This window comes from Aulonocara sp. 'chitande type north' Nkhata Bay, linkage group LG23 (assembly GCF_057382095.1).
Source record: "Aulonocara sp. 'chitande type north' Nkhata Bay isolate Kocher_YH1m ecotype deep benthic linkage group LG23, A_spYH_male_GT1.1, whole genome shotgun sequence".
NCBI lineage: Eukaryota > Metazoa > Chordata > Actinopteri > Cichliformes > Cichlidae > Aulonocara > Aulonocara sp. 'chitande type north' Nkhata Bay.
This window is the reverse complement of record NC_141365.1, coordinates 43,940,758-43,960,970: the sequence shown is the minus strand read 5'-3', so window position 1 is coordinate 43,960,970 and position 20,213 is coordinate 43,940,758. Positions and strand designations below refer to the sequence as shown.

Genomic DNA, 20,213 nt, shown 5'->3' with positions numbered 1-20,213 from the left:
TTTGACTTATTTTGTTTTTTAGACTGTTCAGAAAGTTTTACTTATGTAAAGGAGCCACGTGATTCAGTGATGTCAGTGGAAGTATGGAACAAAAGGTGAAAGTTTTGAATGTGTTTGGCACAGAAGTCTTTATGTGCACCATTCAACCAGTGAAAGTAACTTATGCACAATGGTCTATTCCACTACACACAGAAGAGGGGACAACGAGGAATAAGTGTGTTGTACAATAGCAGACGTTTTGCAAAATATTGAATCTTATGGAATCAGTGATATCACACTGAGCGTAATATGTCATGTTGCTGTTATTAATGAAAGGGACATGGCTGGGCGTACAATCACACTGGTCTCTTCTTTGCTGGCGATTTTTTTCAGAAGGTGAGCGACTGTTTTCTTTACGACCTAAATGCGTGCTGATTTGCTGTAGTCAGTTTGCTGTGTGGTGATCGTATAAAGTAAAGTGTACTTCACTGCAGACAGGACATACAGTGAGATTTGGCATGTGGTTTCTGGGAAAATAAACTTAGTGTATAAGATGGAATTTATAAACAAATCAGCAAATATAGTAACTTAAATGTAAATTGGAAGAAACTGATCTTTAATTGTGAAACAGGCACACACAGAAGTCAAAATAAGACATGCTTATAACACTATAATATTAAATAAGTAAAAATGGCAGACGCAATTAGAATAAGGCATTCCCAAATTGCAGAATTAACATGATTGCACTTTGCATAACACACACTGATACGAAATAATTGTCATCTAAATCAGAACCTTTCTTGCCTTCCTTGGTGCAAAGTCATCAATAATGTCATCATATGAAATCTGGTCAGCAATTGCATGATTGATGCTGATGATGGCAACGCCAGTGAGGCGTTCCTGAGACATAGTGGACCTCAGATATCTCTTCACAAGCTTCAGCTTTGAAAAGCTCCTCTCTCCTGAAGCCACAGTCAGAGGCAGAGTGACTACAATTCTCAGAGCAGTCCAGAAATGTGGTTACATTTGTCATGCAAAACGTTCAGCAGCTCAAGAGAGGTCAGCGATGTTGATGCTAAGTCAGGCAAATTCGTAATCTCTGGCATCCAACTCTAATTGGCCTTGAAAAAGCAAAGTAGCACTGAGGGCCTCACACTGTTCAGTGAGGTCATCATTTGAGAGATTTGGAAAATGTGTTAGTACTTAGTTTTCTAATGTGGTGAATCCCGCTTGGATGGAAGACGCTGCAGCATCAACAGCAACATTAAAAAGGTCACCTACAGCTTCTTTAAGGCATCACTCAATGGCTCATCAAATGATTTGTAAGAGAAGTGCTGCTTTGTAGATCTCAGTCTTTTCTGTGGCAGAACAGCCTCTATGTTCATGTCCTCACACATATCCTTGGCTGACATTTGTGCAGAATCAAAGCCTGTTGCCCTGTAGCTGTAGAGACCTCGCTCTGTCTTTTTGAGCAGGTTGACTGCTACATCGCATGCATGTTGGGAGACTGCATGAGTTTGCTCACATGGTGGGTTTGGTTCAGGATGTCATACCACACCCTTGTACAAATGCTGAATCTGTATAATCCCACCTCCTCAGACAAAGACTGGGCTTTGGTGTGGTTTCTCAACTCAATCAAAGCCTCTTTCACTATTTTCTCTTGTAATGACACAATCCGAATCACAACCGACAGATGTTCAGTGTGGCTATCTGGAGTGCAATCTAGAGTTATGGAGAAAAAAATTTCCAAGCTTGACATCATCAACCATTGTTGAAGTGATCCTGCTAGTTTGTTTCGTACATGGTAACATGGTAGCTGCTGTGACTGCAAGAGCCTTTCTGGACAAGGTTAATGCACTCCTGCATTATGAGTCAGTACTGCTCTCTATCTTATTTTCTCAGCCTGCAGAAGTGCCGTCTCTTGTTTGCTAATTGTTTCACCTTTTTAATCCTCACTACCATTTTTTCCATGCTTTCATGGAGTTGTGGTGTTCATGACTATTGTAATACATTACTTTGTAATTACAGTAAGTTCCTAAATAATGCAACTTAATAGTGTGAGGATTTTTGTTGTTTTGCAAAGTCAGCTAGACTACAACATTATACTGTCATCCGGTTTTAGCGTAGCACAGTATGCAAACAGCCAACCAACAGCTATTATAATTCGTCACACATTCTCCATGATGACACATCGCTCGCTTCTCCTCCTCTTCTCCCTTTTCTAAACTGAGCAGCTGATGGCTTTGACTTTTTCTTGTCCATCTTCCATCGGTGTTCATTTTGCACTCCGTAACAACACCCCTCCCAATCGGAGAATCGTCATAACGTAAACTAATAGACCTGCACCTTAGTGCGCACATTTGGTTTGTATCGTTTTTCCCCTGCGATTGGCACAAACCAGGAAGAATTAATTGTGACATAATGGGCTTGGATTGACGATATTATGAATGAAATTAGCTTTATCAGGAAGCACCCCGCCCCCTCCTGTTTTGAAGGTAAGGGGCCCATTTGAAATCATTTATTCTTGAACAGGCTGTCTGTTGAATTCTCTCGCAGTCATAATCGTCATGTCTTTGGTGGCCATCTTTTCTAAAGGTGAGGGAGATACTGTGTTTTCTTTATGACACTTAATGCGTGGCGATTTATTGCTCTGTGGTGAGCTTCTGTAGTGAAGTGGATTTCACTGCAGAAAGTAGATTTGACGGGTGGTTCCTGTCAAGCGGAGCAGCAGAAGGAGGTAATAAACTTAAAGGAGGTGAAATTTCTTAAGAGCTGCTGACAATTCAACGGTCTCTTTGTTTCTCTCTTATCCACATGATGGTTTATTTACTCATTTAAGAGTATTTACTAATTTAAGAAGGAAGAGTGTGGGCTAGAGGAAAGTACTCAAAGGAAGAGGTTAGCAAAGAAAAAGTGTGATCTCATAAGAAAAATGTAAAGTGTTGCATTGAATGGAATCTGGTCAAACGAAATGTACTTGACTGGTACACATTCAGTTAATACGAAAAACATTTTCTTTGATACTTTCGTTTATTTAGCATCAGAACTACTTGGGCAGCATGTGAGTGTGAGAATGAAGGTATAAGTGTGTGTTACATGTGTTACATTCGGTGTGAGTAAGGGTTGGACTTGAACTGAATATTTAAAGTGCCTTGATCTTTAACTCCTACAGCTCTAACAGCAGTGATCCAAACACAGCAGACTGTGCTGGCAGCAGTGGGAGAAGATGCTGAATTCAGCTGTCAGCTCTTGGACACTAAAGACGTCCTCCAGGTCACATGGCAGAAAAGCTTACATGACGTGGAGACAAATGTTGCCACGTACAACAAGTACTTTGGCCAGAAAGTGAATACTGACTTTACAGATAAAGTTGAGTTTAAATACACTGGACTACAGAACTGCTCCATAGTCATCAGGAATGTGACGGAGCAGGATGAAGGCTGCTATAGGTGTTTGTTTAACACTTATCCTGAAGGCTCCTTCATTGGTAGAACCTGCCTCCAAGTTTACGGTAAGAACTTTTACCATCTTGACATAAATGTGTGACCAGCTGGTGTGTTTGTAAGAACACGTTGATGATATCTCCTGATCCTTCACAGAGCTGCATGAACCTGTTGTTGATGTCAGAGAGTCAAACTCTACTGAAGAGTGGGTTGTTTCCTGTTCAGCCACTGGTCGACCTGCTCCCACTGTAACACTCAGTGTCTCACAACAAGACCTCAACTTCTCACAGCACAACACTGTCAGTGTGTCCAACACCAACGCTACATTCACTGTCACCACTACAGCTGTGCTCTCAGGTTCATGTAAACACAGCACACAGGTGGGATGTGCAGCACGAGTGCTCTCTGCTCCTCACAGAGAGGTGATGGTGACGATTCCTGATGATGATGATTATGGTGAGAAACTTTTTTGAAGTCACTGATTTATAAAATGATGACTACTGTTATTGTAATGCTTATGTTTCTTCTACCAGAGCTAGATGAGAAATCAGGATCTAATCCCAGGAATTTAGGTGTGTTAACATTTGTATGTTTTAAAGTAAGTTTTATCATTGAGTCTATTGACTTTTGATAGTTGTTTAAATTATTATACTCTTCTTTCTGCTGTTTGCCTCGAAGGAACCAGGATTTCAGCCATTCGGTCGTCTGTGGTGTTGTTGGTGCTCTGTGCTGCTGCGCTCATCTTTTTCTGGTATAGAAAGAAATCTACTCGTCTTAAACGATGTTGTTGTTTGTTTGTTTTTGTTTCAGCTGATAAATGTTTGCGCAGATTTAACTGTTAAATCTGTTGTCTGTCACAGAGAGAGCTCATCTTCTGACTAATCAAACTCTGATGAACTTGTATTTGTTTTTTCCAAGCCATCCCTCTTTCCAGAATACTCTGATTTTGCAACCTTAAGAGTGACATGCAATATTTTTCTTTTTCTGGTGTTTGTAGATCTGGATCATCTTAATAGAGGTTTCAGCGATTACACCACGATCCACGACTTTCACCTTTACCAGCAAGAAATGTTTTGACAAATTGTTTCTACTGGTCCATCTTCTGTTTTTGTTTTTGGTCTTTTTTTAACAAAATTTGAAAAGATAAAAGAAAAACACTCACACACAAAGCATTCATTTTTACTCATGTTGCAGTTTCTACTTCAGTAGTTTCTGCTTTTATTTATCTATTTTTATATTTATTCAATATTGTGTTTTTGGCAGATTTTTTAACATTAAGCTACTTGAAACAAAAAGTGTAAGAATGAGCAGGAGTGACTAACCTGAAATTGTTCTCATCAATAATTTTAGCTGATCGATTAAATTGCTTTTATTGCAGTAATTCCTCCTAATACAAGCAACCATGAAAACCTGAAGTTGCAAAAAACGGCCACTGGGGGTCTCGGCTTATTCATGGGGAGCATGTTGAGACATTTACTGGTCAATAAAACAATAGGTTGTTTTTTTTTAAATCAACATATACATTGTTCAAACTTTAAATTACTCAGTGTTGGGATATTTGTCAACCTACTAAAACGATATCAACGATTTTTGTCAAGTATTGTGGGTATAACGGTTTATTCTCATGGTAAATGTGCAATCAACACTGTGCTCTTTATCGAAGATGTGTGTAGTAAATGTCATGAGCTTTTCACCTAAAACTCTATAAAACCTTTGAGATTTTGTAAGTTCTCTGTGTCATACTGAACTTCCTGAGGAAGCACACAAGCACACATTGTGTCAAAATGCACACAACATGTGTTGTCCCTGACCTGATGCAGCACTCTCAAGTGTTGAGAGTGAAGGGGGCCTAACCAAAGCAGGCCGTGCCGTAATGCTGGGTTAAAACCACTGCATTTGAGTGGATTATATTTCTTGCCGAGTGAGCCCACTAGATGGCACTACAGCGTCAGTGCGCAGGACATTTCCTCGTTTTCACTTATCACGAAAACTTGCTCACCGTGCTTGAGGAAAGCATGCGACACTGCTCTGTGTTGTAGTGGAGAAAGTATGTTTTACTTTCATTTTAAGGATTAAAGCATGTTTTGAAACACAAAAATCTTAATGCTGTGGCTCAGTTAACTTTGTACCGCTGCACATGTAACTCAGTATATAGGCCGACATAGCAGATGTCATTTTTTCAGACTGAATGTAAATACAAAATTTCCATGTCTTGTGATTTTTCGTTTTTATGGGCCGTTGTTTTTTTGGTTTTTTTTGTTTTGTTTTTTTTTGTTTTTTTTGTAACAATGAATGAAATGAATGAAAGGTGGTGGATTGGCCAGATGCTGGCCCATGTGATGTGGGGGGCTAGAGGGGCTTGAGCACCCGCCCCTTTCCTGATGGGTGCCCAAGGTGCCCTTTTGTTGAGGCAACTTTAAAAAAAACAAAAACAATTATTTTTATTTTTTTTAATGTGTGTGTGCGTGCGGAGTCCTGTCTGTGCCCCTCAACAATAATATTTAACTATTAATCACAGTTTTGCTAAATAAAAGGATCTGGCTTGCATCAGTCACATGATCACATTTAACCAATGATCGCCCTCGACGGCAGAACGCGCTGGTTACGAGCCGGTGTTCCAGATCTACTGGCGTTTAGATCAACTGGCGTTGGTCGAACAGATGTGTGGCAGTCTTGCGTTTCAGGAGCTGCTACCGACAAACCAGCAAAAAAACGCCAAATGTGTCACCTGTGACACTTGTGAGGTTGTCTCAAACACACTCCGTCAGTCTTGATGCTGTTGAACAACAAAATGTTTAAAAATGTGGCGAGTTTACCTGGTGATATCCTCGTGCGCCACGCGATCGCGAAAACAGCAAACAAGTAACACCACGCCGTTGTTGTTCACGGGACAGCAAGAGTAAACGATCGGGAGACTCTTGTCGTCGTTATCGTTCCCCTCGCACGGTTTATTTCTCCGAATTCAGCGTTTTTGCTTCACAACTACAGCGAGCAGTTTACTTTGTGCACTAACATGGAGTCGAGTCAACCAGCGCCACCTCTGGCCAAGTGCCACAGCCTACAGCCAGATCAACCTGTGACACACATCTGCACCACGTTTGAATTCGTGTCATGCACATTTGTACCTTTCAATTGTGTCTGTTTGTGCGTCATGCAAATAAACCTTTGGAAAGAATGAAATGATATCATATATTCCTTATTGGCCTACATTTGTACAAAATTCCAAATTATATACACAAAGTCATAGAAATCACCACTCCTATTGGTCATCATGATTTTAATATTCTCTTTTTCCATAACAATGAAATACACCTTGGACAAATATGACACATCAATATTTCATTAGTGTTGTCACATCACATCCTGTAAGCATCGTCTGTCTGTGTCTTTTCCCTGAAAATGAATATTTCCAGCCAATATAGGCAATTCATCAACATGGCTGGAGTTATATACAGTCTGTATAAGTGTGGTTAATCCAATGAAGATTTGTAAGGAGACGGCAGTTACTGTGAATTCACAGCAGTTACACAGTGATTAGTAATAAACAGCCAGTGAGAGTGAGTAGATATGACTGTTCCCACCACTAACACATGACCATAGGCCACTACTAGATTAACTTGTGACACATCTGCACCTGCTGCTATGATCACATTGAGTAGAGGCTGAGTGGCTGCACTTACCCCTGGTACATCCAAATCTACCCACAAACATGTTGAAAGATGCAATGCCAGCAATGTGGATTGTCAACACTGAAAACAATCAGTAAGCAAAGACAACAGGGATCATTTGTTTCTGTTTATTTAGCACCCACAACATTTGTAGTCGCCTTCTGCACAGGGGAAGTCCACACACACCGTGTGGTACCACTTTCCACAGAAGGTGCAATCTGCAAGATTGAATGAGATTGTCAGGGTCATTGTCTGACTGTTTATTACTAATCACTGTGTAACTGCTGTACATTCACAGTAACTGCCATCTCCTTATAAATGTTTATTAGATTGACCACACTTATGCAGACTGTATATCACAACCAACTCTAACATGTTTGTTTGCAGAGGGAAGACACAGACAGACTATGCTAACGACATGTGATGTTACAACACTGGTGAAATATTAGTGTGTTCACGACATTTTTCGTATGGGCAAAAGTATTGATATCAGGATGGTGATTCTTATGTGTATGTCATTTGGCATTTTGTACAAATGTAGGCTGATAATAAATACATGATATCATTTCATTCATTTCAAAGGTTTAGTTGCATGACGCACAAACAGACACAATTGAAAGGTACAAATGTGCATGACACGAATTCAAACGTGGTGCAGATGTGTGTCACAGGTTGATCTGGCTGTAGGCTGTGGCACTTGGCCAGAGGTGGCGCTGGTTGACTCGACTCCATGTTAGCGCACAAAGTAAACTGCACGCTGTAGTTGTGAAGCAAAAACGCTGAATTCGGAGAAATAAACCGTGCGAGGGGAACGATAACGACGACAAGAGTCTCCCGATCGTTTACTCTTTGTGTCCTGTGAACAACAACGGCGTGGTGTTACTTGTTTGCTGTTTTCGCGATCGCGTCACGCATGAGGATATCACCAGGTAAACTCGCCACATTTTTAAACATTTTGTTGTTCAACAGCATCAAGACTGACGGAGTGTGTTTGAGACAACCTCACAAGTGTCACAGGTGACACATTTGGCGTTTTTTTTGCTGGTTTGTCGGTAGCAGCTCCTGAAACGCAAGACTGCCACACATCTGTTCGACCAACGCCAGTTGATCTAAACGCCAGTAGATCTGGAACAGCGGGAACGAGCTCACAAAGAGCACGCGCATTTGTTGCGGTCCGGAGCTGTAGGAGAAACACAAGTTAACTCAGAGACACAGACTGATGCGACAAACCCAGTAAGTAGCTGTACAGCGTACACTGTAGTGTATAGCACACAGGAGTATTAGCTTATTACGTACACGTTGGTAAGTTGTCTTGTTGCAGCTGACGAACTGAAACAAACGAGCGTGCTGTGTGTGCAACAGCGCGACAAACATTACCTGTCCTTTTATTAACTGCACATGTAGTGCTGGTCATAGCTGCTGGCTACCTGTGTAAGGCTGTCATGGGTCTGTAGCTCTGTCACCGTTTTAGGGAACATATTTAGTTTTAAAGCAAGTTACAGAGCATTTCCTGCCTTTCTGGGGGGATTATATTTCACTAACGATCTAATATGCATGTCCAAATAATTATTATTATAATTATAATATATTAAAAACACACGCTGTATTTAAAAAAAACATACATTAAGAAACAGATTATATTATATTTATGTTTTAAATAAGACAAAAATTGGATGTTACAGCAGTAACATTATTGTATCTCTACAGTTTAAAAGTGTAATAAGCTTTGCCCTGCACAGAGTGGATAGTGAAACAAATGGAATCATCATAAATACATTATTTCATATTTATTACTTCCCCCTCCTCATTGCTTTATTATTGTAGCTCTAGTAATAAATAATAATGTAAGGATTCTGGATCAGCACCGTGATGCCCATAGTATATACAGTATTCTGAAGAAGGTCTAAAATGTCACTGTGTGTGCGTGCATGTGTGTGTTTTATTTAGATGGATTTTTAAAAAAAAATATTACTCATGATATAACATTGTGCAGACATGGCTGGTAAGGACATGAGGAGGAAACAGCAGGAGCTGTGTGAGGCTACTAAAGGCAGTGCTATAACATTTTTCTGTCATCATTTTATTATAGATTAAGTGCAAGAGTTGTTAGGTGTGGATAATTAGATTATAGTTTATTGCAATAGCAAGTTGTGCCTTGTTCTCAGATGGACAGCAAGTGGAGAGTGATGTATGAAATGATGGAAGGAAGAAGAGAAGCAAAGAGTGATTCACAGGCAGAGCCTAAATTATTTCTCACAGATTTTTGTTGCCTTATGGTTCCAAGCGCTGTCACCAATCTTTGCATTTTGTTATTATCTCATGACACTTGTTTAATCAGCTACCATCTCTCCTGTGGACTTTTTAATGCCTACAGTCTCAGATCAACACAGCCCTGCCCTCCTATCAGCAGCAGGAGCAGCAGAAACACCTCAACAGCAACATTGTACCCATCAGGTAAAACATAGGCTACGTTTGCTTTGCCTTGTTGCCCATATTAGATTCTTGATGAATGTGTGTTGTTGTTATTCAGCCTGGTTCAATGTGCCCCTTTTTAACTTTGAGCACCCGCCCCTTTAAACGTCTCTGCACGGCCCTGGAGCTACATGTAAATCATTTGCAGCTGTTCAGTGATCATGGGGAGTGGCACATGCGGCAGTTTGCTGTAGTAGCTGAGCCCAGTGCCAGACAAAGTGTCAGCCTGAATAAAGTTTATATGAAATGTCCTTTTTTGGAGTTTCACCTTATCTTGTTGCTGTTTTTATTTTTGGAGCCTTTGAAAAAGGTGAGAAGAGACTGCATGCTAATGATTATACTATATGAGTTTTTTGTGAGACTTTTGAGACTTCAGTGAAAATGAATTAATTTTGTTCCCTCATAAGGTGATGGCACATTTCTGTTGTAGTGGTGGTAGGTCGCTATGGTGAAGTAACCTCTTAGAAAATGTTGTGATACAGGTGGAACCACAGGCAGCATAAAAGAGTGTTTTCTGTGTGTGTAGCTGAGTATTTAGGCGTTACTATCATTGGGGCAGTAGCGTTTTTAGATACGGGCGACACGGGCGGTTGCCCGGGGCGGCATCGTGGTGGGGGGCGGCATAACAGGCATCGGCAAAAAAAAAAAAATTGCTCGTACACATGCTGCCCCGACATCATGCCAGCGCATAGGGATGGTACAGGCACCGTCGGTTTTCTATCGCCCATTTGCTGGGAGTAAGGGCGCCCTCCGTTTGTGAGGTGCGCCTGCTGCTTGCGGCACAGGGAGGAGAGGACGGGCCGGCGGAGGGGATTCTCTGTCTGTCAAAATAAAAACAAACCAACAAACACGAAAACACCAGACATTATGATACAGACTTTCTATTCTATACGCGCGAGAGCCCTCGGTGCGCCTGCTCGCTGCTGAAGTCAAAGTAAACTTTATTGTCATCTCCGCTACTTACAGTCGAGCATATATAGAGACGAGACGACGAGGCTCCAGTTACAGCAGTGCAAGTAAACGAACAGTAAATATAAGAAGAGTAAGAAAATAAATATACACTTTAGGACTCGGGGTAAAGGGATCAATAACAATTTAAAATGTATATTTTATATTTTGTTGATTTAAAGTCTCACACACAACCCGTTTTTAAAGTTTAAAGAGAGAAAAGAAGAGGAGGAGTGTAGCGACTTCCACAGTCGCTAGAGGCCGGGGATTGAGCCTGCCTATTTGCCTGACGCGCTGTCAACTTTACGCAATGAGAGGTGGAATTGCTCGCTTGTTTATTGAAGTGCTTGAAATTTTTACAGAGAAATGTGATCGGCTCGCGATTCAAACTCTTAAAACATCACAGACTCTCATGCAACAAGGGGAAACTCGTTGTGCTGCGGTCAACAAAGGCAGGTCATGTATCCTAAAACATTAAGAATCAGAATACTTTATTACTTACTTAATATGTTTTGTGTGTGTGTGTGTGTGTGGGGGGGGGGGGGGGGGGGGGCAGAGGGAGTGTTCGCCCAGGGCGCCAAACGGGCTAGGACTGCCACGAGATGCAGAGAGGAATTTCCCCACGGGGATAAATATAGTATACTATATATTATTATTATTATTATTATTATTATTATTATTAATAATAATAATAATAATAATAATAATAATAATAATAATAATAAACTTGGTTTAGTCTCTGCACTTACGATTCCAGGGCTCTGGCTTTAGCTACTTTGTAATCACCTTTTACTCAGGAAACATCAATTGGTGGGAATTCAAAGAGTATAAAAATCTAGCAGGATCATCATTAAGGACAAAACAACAGTCTTCATCACTCAAGAATTCCTGTTTCTCCATCCTGCAATGATTTAAAGAGGGGTTTATAGACGTGCACAGCTTGGACCACTGGCCCTCCACCCATGGCAGTAAAATCATCAATGCCTTCAGACTCAGCCCCAACAGCTGCCCCAGTGGTCAGTCAATTTTTTTTTCCATATATAGAACAAATTCCAGACTAAGAAGACACATTTTAACATTTGATTCTACAAACTCTTTAACTTTAACAACATATTTAACATTCATGGAAATGATTTAACTGGTGACGGGTGAACACAAACCGGTTTTTGTTTCTCCTGCATTCTCCGGCATAATTCAGTGAAAGCGTGTTTATGCAGACAGAGTTATGAATCTTATGACTCTCATATGTCCTGTGAGTTAATACTTGCCTTTTGTCAAACACAAAAAGGCAGTTGTTGCAAACAGGATACTGATCTCTACACAAGTGTGTGCAAATATCCTTGTATTTGTGGTGTTGTAGCGGAAAAATTGATTTTAAATATGTTTACACACATACTTTTACAGCATGCCTTCATAGTGGAAAAGACAGACTGATAGGGGTGTGCCTGCTGATATTTAAAAATAGAAAAGGCATGTGATGGAGGTCTCAACGAAGGGCGAGTCAGTAACATCAGTTACAAAGGAATGTCGACTCTGCCATGTAACACTGAGCTGATACTGCACACCATTGCAAAAGCTGACAGAAGAGTAACAGGAAAAAAGTAACAAAGTTAAAAGAATATTGTGAGGGACCAAGCAGCAAAGAGGACACAGGAAAAATGTCTTCAAAATGTTTTTTATTTTTATTTTAACACTCAAAAAAATTGCAAAAGGACAGAATTCAAAGACATAATTAGCAAGCCCCCTAGCAGGTCACTTAAATATAGTGGAGGGGGACTATTCTGTACTAAATAAGCACAGAATAGCGCACATAAACCTAAGCACCCCTGTTTCTGATAGCACATGGTTGGTATTTTGACATTTTGTTTTTAAAGTCCTCAGCCACACCCCAAACCAGGTAACTCAAAGAAAGAGAAACATAATTAATGTAACAGAAAACATTATGATCAGTCAGAGAAATACAGATCGAGACTCTTCTTGTATTCCAATAAACCCCTTTTTTGAAGTATGTTCTCTGGTGTGGACTCCCTTTTTGTTTCTTTTGTCTAATGTTTGCCATTCTCCCCAGCATGTGTTACAACCCACCCAGATATTGGGGCAGATTGTAAAAAAGAAATGCAATGTATTTAACATTAATACACAAGGTCTGTGGCATTCTTGCAGGGCTTTGAATAGATGTCATTTATAGGAAACAAAAGTGGGTGTTTTGTGTAAAAGCTTGAGCGCTCTAGCCCCAAATTTAATTGAGTTACAAGTGCTAAAGCAAAAGGGGTTGCAGCCATACCTGATCTCCCCTACGCCAGAGACATATCACTCTAATTTTGGCTTCTCTTCATTGGTTGCCAGTAAATTTTAGGTTTCATTTTAAAATCTTGATTTTAACCTTTAGGGCGCTACATGGTCAAGCTCCCAAGTATATAGCTGACCTGCTGAAAGTTCATTCCTCTTCCCGAGCTCTAAGGTCATCATGTGAGAGGCTGCTGGTGGCCTCACACGACTTAAAACTCAGGGTGATTCGGTCTTTCAGACAGTGGCAGGTCGTGGAATTCTCTTCCACTGTTTTTATGCTGTAGAGACGCCATTAACTGTTTTAAAAAGCATCTGAAGACATTTTTAGATAGACCAGCTTTTAATTAATTAGTTTTTTTCTTTTTTTTTACATCAATATGTTGTATATTCATTTCTTATTTTATTGTGAAGTGCTTTGAGATTTTTTATTTTTTGTTAAAAGTGCTTTAAAAATCCTTTTTACTTATTTACAGTAGTGTGAGAGTGGAGGTAAAACTGGGTGTTAAATACAGGAATAATGAGAGCTAATGTAATTGTTGCATTAGAACATTCAAAGTGCCTTACATCTTGATCTGTATCTCCTACAGCTCTAACAGCAGTGGTCCAAACACAGCAGACTGTGCTGGCAGCAGTGGGAGAAGATGCTGAATTCAGCTGTCAGCTCTTGGAGACTAAAGACATCCTTCAGGTCACATGGCAGAAAATCTCTCCTGATGTGGAGACAAATGTCGCCACCTACAGCAAGTACTATGGTCAGAGAGTGAATGATGGCTTTACAGATAAAGTTGAGTTTAAATACACTGGACTACACAACTGCTCCATAGTCATCAGGAATGTGACAGAGCAGGATGAAGGCTGCTATCACTGTCTGTTTAACACTTATCCTGAAGGCTCATTCATTGGTAGAACCTGCCTCCAAGTCTATGGTAAGAACTTTTACCTTCTTTAACCAACCACAGAAGACTCAAACTAATATAGTGGATATGAAAATGTAAGAAGCTGGTGAAGTTAAAGAGATATTCCTTACATTTCCTGATCCTTCACAGAGCTGCATGAACCTGCTGTTGATGTCAGAGAGTCAAACTCTACTGAAGAGTGGGTTGTTTCCTGTTCAGCCACTGGTCGACCTGCTCCCACTGTAACACTCAGTGTCTCACAACAAGACCTCAACTTCTCACAGTACAACACTGTCAGTGTGTCCAACACCAACGCTACATTCACTGTCACCACTACAGCTGTGCTCTCAGGTTCACGTAACAACAGCACACAGGTGGGATGTGCAGCACGAGTGCTCTCTGCTCCTCACAGAGAGGTGATGGTGACGATTCCTGATGATGATGATAACGGTGAGAAACTGAACTCAGTGATTTATAAATTGATGACTACTTTGTGATTGTAACTTTTATGTTTCTTCTACCGGAGCTAGATGAGAAATCAGGATCTGATCCCAGGAATTTAGGTGCGTTAAAATTTCAGTGTTTTAAATGTACTTTTTGTCCTGTTGAGTCTATTGTCTTCTGATAGCTGCATAAATTATTATATTCTCCTTTCTCCTGTTTGTATCAAAGGAATCAGAATTTCAGCCATTCTGTTGTCTGTGATGTTGTTGGTGGCCTGTGTTACTGCACTCATCTTTGTCTGGTATAGAAAGAAATCTCAGAGCAGGTACTCGTCTTAAACAGTGTTGTTGATTGTTTTTTTTTCCAGTTAATAAATATTTGTGCAGATTTAACTGTTCTTGAATATTTCAGTCAGTCACACAGGCAGGTTGAGATGAATGTTATACCTACCTGAATCTACGATGAGAAATAAAGGGGTAAGTCACTCTTGATCCGTCATTCTGGACCCACGAAGTTACAACCCGAGTTGTGAAAAAGTTGGGTTACTGTTAAATATAAATGAAAACATATTTCAATAATTAGAAAGGCTCATGAACCTATCATTTAATAACAACAGAATATAGTAAGCATATCAAATGTAATGAAGTAATAAAATGTGACATTTTATTATTGTGTGAAAATAATAGAAATAATTTCATGACAATATTTAGCTTATTTTTGATTCGGTTTGTCTGAATGCATCTAAAAAAATGTTGCCACAGGACACCATAAGTTCAAAATGTAAGAAATAGCTGGAGGAACATTTTACAACTGATTAAAGGTTGACTTTTAAGATTGTGAACTCATAATTATAATGTAGTGAAACATGCAATGGAAAGTAAAAATTAAAAATATGTTGTGACATTTGAAGTTCTCTGACTTACCTCCAGAGCTGCTTTTTATTCTTTTACAATCTAATGTAAACTGCATGTCAACCAAACTGATGCGTCTTTCCACTAAGCTATTACTTTGTTTAGAATTTTTAGATTCTGTATTATTGACAGAGCAGTGATATAATGCTTGTTTCTTTGATTTTGTTTTTTAATTTAAAGGACTCAAACATCTTCAGGTAAACACCGTGACAAGTGGGTACCTGCTGACACCAAATGATGATCTGGGTCATCATGTGGTGGTGATGAACAGCAACAAAACTACATAATGAAAAATCTTTACTTTTTTTGTTTACTTATTTTTTCAAGAAGAGTGTGTTACCTAAAACAACGGTGCTAAAATTTGACAAATAACTGCATTAAAGTTGTACTAAAGAAAATGTCAAATGTTACATTTACATTGACAGTTAAAATTGTTACAATTCTATTTTTTTTATAATCCTCTGTGCTATATATTTATAGCACATGTATTTTTATTTTATTTTATTTTTCAACAGTTTTAAATGTTGTTATTCCTTTTTACATTTAGAAACATGTAACCATGTTCTTCCTTAGCAGAATAGCACAAAAGTTCAATAAGCACTGAAATGTGTTGCACTGAAACATTTGCAAACCATTAAATAATATTATTGTCCTGTACATTTCCATTTTCATGTACTTGATGCTATCTAATTTTTACACTGTTTTTTAAATATTTGAAAAAAAAAATTGAAAATCCAAGAAAATAAAAATTTGGGGTCAAACCGTGGGGTCAAATTTGACCCCATGGTTTCCCTAGTAAACCAATGGGGTCGGCTCTGACCCCATGGGTTAAATTTAACTCACTTTAATTAATTGAAAGTCAGCAGGAGTGGCTAACATGAAACATTGTCAGTAACTTATGGCCTGGTAAATGGTCTGTATTTGTATAGCGCTTTACTAGTCCCTAAGGACCCCAAAGCGCTTTACACATCCAGTCATCCACCCATTCAAACACTGGTGATGGCAGCTACATTGTAGCCACAGCCACCCTGGGGCGCACTGACAGAGGCGAGGCTGCCGGACACTGGCGCCACCGGGCCCTCTGACCACCACCAGTAGGCAACAGGTGAAGTGTCTTGCCCAAGGACACAACGACCAAGACTGTCCAAACCGGGGCTCGAACCGGCAACCTTCCGATTACAAGACGAACTCCCAACTCTTGAGCCACGATTGCCCAAACTTATCCGATTGATATAATTTCTTTTCTTGCTGGAATTGATATTGATACCAACAACCAAATGTAAATGATTCCTAACAGATTTTCAGGTAAAATCGAATAACATGGCCCCTGAGCTTGTCTGTTCATTCATGATAAAAATGCTGAGGTTTTGAGGAGAACAAATTTGAAGTTTATTACTAAAAGGACTCAGCATTTGTTAAGTACGTTTAAAACTTTTGGATTTCTTTTAATTTTTTTTTGAGTAAAAGATATAATAACGCAAATGTGTTTTAAGTAGACTGTAGGGCAACACCCAGAGTAAAATGCTAATATGCATATAAAATATATGTAGTCCAAGCAGCTTGGAAGGAAAGCGACTGGACCTCTTTCAGTTTCTTGAAGATGTTTCACCTCTCATCTTAGAGGCTTCTTCAGTTCACTAGATGAGAGGTGAAACCTCTTTACGAAACTTAAAGAAGCCCAGTTGCTACCATGATCTCACGACCATGACTGACAACCTACACAGACATTGACATATTTAATTACAACAGTTGAAATTGTTGTAAAACTGTTCTCTACAACCCTAGCTGGAAAAGGATTACCAGGGTCCTGTAGCAGGGAGGGTGCTCAAGGAAGAGTGCCTGTTGACCAGGCCTTAGCCCATGGGGCCTGGTTCGGCACAGCATGAAGAGGAGACATGTATGATCCGTACATGTCACCACCCACAGGGAGCGCCGTAATGGTCAGGTGCAATGTGTGCCACATGGTGGCAAAGAGAGGAGACCCTGGCACACCGATCTCTGGCTACTGGAACAAATGACTGGGACATGTAATGTCAAATTTCTTGTGAACTTCAACATAAATCCTTTGGCTTTGAAATACATTCTTTAGATCACATGACATGATTTGAACAACATCTACCATTCTCCCATGATGGGGAGGTGAATGTTGTCACCTACAACAAGTACTTTGGTCAGCAGTGGCGGTCCTAGCCTGCCCCCCCCCCCCCCCCCCCCCCCGCCGCCACACACACATAAAACATATTAAGGATAAAACTGTTGTAGGAACCATACTGAATTTCACCAGAGAAACACACACACACACATATGAGGAGAGAGAGAGTATGCATGCAAACGGATACCAAACAGCCATCATAATTTGTCATACAATGAGAACAGGGCAAATCAACAATTGACAATGACTAATTAATATTAAAATCTGTAACATAGTGTATTGTTTGGAGTTTAGTCTGTTACTGTTGCTATTTTTACCATTTCTTCTTGGAGCAACTGTAACGCACATAATTTCCTTAGGGATTAATAAAGTATTCTGATTCTGATTCTGATTGTTTCAGGATGACCTGCCATTATCCAATGACACATCTGCTTACCTGCATCTTTTGCTCGTTTCTCCTCCTTTTCTCTTTTTTCTAAACTGAGCACCTGATGGCTTTGGCCTTTTCTTGTCCATCTTCCATTGGTTTTCATTTTGCACTCCAGTATGAACACAAATCCCCCAACTCGAAGGTCACCACAACATAACCTAACAGACCTACACCTTAGTTCACAGATTCACTTTAGTTTATTTCTGGGATTTCACACAACCCAGGATTCAAATCATGAATACATAATGGGCTCTGATTTACATTATGAATGAAATGTGCTCTATGTGGAAGCAGCCGCCCCCCCTCCCCTTTTGACATGTTGTGTGTGAGACTTTAAATCAGCAAACTGTAAATTATACATTTTAAATTGTTATTGATCCCTTTACCCCGAGTCCTAACGTGTATATTTATTTTCTTACTCTTCTTATATTTACTGTTCGTTTACTTGCACTGCTGTAACTGGAGCCTTGTCGTCACGTCTCTCTATATACTGGACTGTATGTAGCGGAGATGACAATAAAGTTTACTTTGACTTCAGCAGCGAGCAGGCGCACCGAGGGCTCTCGCGCTCACTTTTTGCGTAGAATTTAGAAAAAACATCGGTGCAAATTATAAGTCTGTATCATAATGTCTGGTGTTTTCGTGTTTGTTGGTTTGTTTTCATTTTTTTTTTTATTTTGCGAGCTGGTTATTAGATGCTGCTCCAGCCGGTCAGTGAATCATCCGCCGCCCCGCCCTCTCCTCCCTGTGCCTGTGCCGCAAGCAGCAGGCGCACCTCGCAAACGGAGGGCGCCCTTACTCCCAGCAAATGGGTGAGAGAAAACCGATCGGTGCCTGTACCATTCCCAATATGCGCTGGCTGACATCGGGGCAGCATGAGTACGAGCAATGTATTTTTTATTTATTTTTTTGCCGATGCCCGTGATGCCGCCCCCCCACCACGAAGCCGCCCCGGGCAACCGCCCGTGTCGCCCGTATCAAAAACCGCTACTGTTGGTCAGAGAGTGAATCATGGCTTTGCTCAAGTTTAAACATACTGTACAGAACTGCTCCATAATAATCAGGAACGCGACGGAGCAGGATGAGGTCTTCTATCACTGTTTGTTTAACCCTTAAGGTTCTCAAACAAGTGGAACCAGCTAAGTGCCAGAAACAAATATGCTGGATAACAAGGTGTTACCAGCCGGATGAACGTGTAACACAAATGCTGATTGTTTTTTTCATTCAGTACTCTGTGTTTTATACACTGTATATACATTGTATACATGTGCACGTATATGTAATAATGTTTTGTCTCATGTTCCACATATTTACTTTTGTCCTGCTAATTAATTATGGTAAATGGTGTTTGTAATTTCACTTGTGTACAGTGTTTTTGTTTCCAGTTATGACATTAAGATGTAAATAGGTGTAAATAAACTACAGCGGTGCTCTCAGGTTCACGTAACAACAGCGCACAGGGGGGATGTGCAGCACGACTGCTCTCTGCTCCTCAGAGAGAGGTGACTGTGAAGATTCATGATGATGATGAAACTCTTTTGAAGTCACTGATTTATAAAATGATGACTACTTTGTGATTGTAATGCTTATGTTTCTTCTAACAGAGTTAATTGAGAAATCAGGATCTAATCCCAGGAATTTAGGAGTGTTTTAAAGTCAGTTTTCTCATTGAGTCTTTTATTTTTTTTTATAGTTGTTCAAATTATTATACTCTTCTTTCTCATTTTTTTCTAAAAGGTATCAGGATTTCAGTCATTCTGTCGTCTGTGGTGTTGTTGTGCAGTATCTTTGTCGGGTATAAGAAGAAATCTCAGAGCAGGTACTCGTATTAAACACTGTTGATTGCTTTTTTGTTTCAGAAGATAAATGTTCGTGTAGATTTAACTGTTCTTAAATCGTTTGCCTGTCATATTACAATTACTCAGTGTTGAGATATTTGTCAACCTAATAAAACGACGACGATTTTTGTCAGGTTTTGTGGGTATAACGGTTTATTCTCATGGTAAATGTGCAATCAACACTGTGCTCTTTATCGAAGATGTGTGTAGTAAATGTCAGCAGCTTTTCACCTGAAACTCTATAAAACTTTTAAGATTTTGTAAGTTCTTTGTGTCATACTGAACCTCCTGAAAGAAAGTTTCCATGTAGTCCTGAAGATTTACTACATGTAGATGAGTTCCTTTGCACACATTAAGATAACAGACTGTATTCTGTGAGCATGGCAGGTTATTTTAGTTCAATATTGCAGGCTTACAGTGTGTTCGTCTTAAAACATGCAGACTGTTGACATTCTCACTGTACTGCTGATAAACACATTTTGAAAGTTAAATAAATTTCACAAAATGTGTCTTGCATGGTTTATATCAGATTTCCACCACAAATCTTTTAGAAAACGTGATCGGATGGAAGCTTTTGATTATCTGATTGTAAAAAATCGGAACACAAGAATGAAAGTCATTTAAACAGTTCACACATGTACATATGCATAGAGTAGATACACTGTCACCACTACAGCTGTGCTCTCAGGTTCACGTGAACACAGCACACAGGTGGGATGTGCAGCACGAGTGCTCTCTGCTCC

The 20,213-nt window shown here is 39.9% G+C and overlaps 2 protein-coding genes across 2 annotated transcripts; both read left to right on the top strand.

The window, feature by feature from the left end:
• The first annotated feature begins 319 nt into the window (after positions 1–319).
• LOC147302703 (OX-2 membrane glycoprotein-like) lies at positions 320–3,895 on the top strand. The gene is made up of 3 exons (XM_086282699.1): positions 320–368; positions 3,146–3,490; positions 3,579–3,895. Exons 1-3 carry the CDS (start codon positions 320–322, stop codon positions 3,893–3,895), a joined length of 711 nt encoding a protein of 236 aa, XP_086138825.1.
• Positions 3,896–9,732: 5,837 nt separating this feature from the next.
• Positions 9,733–16,096, top strand: LOC147302702 (OX-2 membrane glycoprotein-like). The gene is made up of 7 exons (XM_086282881.1): positions 9,733–9,872; positions 13,387–13,725; positions 13,846–14,145; positions 14,226–14,258; positions 14,368–14,464; positions 14,551–14,615; positions 15,231–16,096. The coding sequence occupies exons 1-6, from the start codon at positions 9,809–9,811 to the stop codon at positions 14,591–14,593; spliced, it is 876 nt and encodes a 291-aa protein (XP_086139007.1). The 5' UTR covers positions 9,733–9,808; the 3' UTR covers positions 14,594–14,615; positions 15,231–16,096.
• The last annotated feature ends 4,117 nt before the right edge of the window (positions 16,097–20,213 follow it).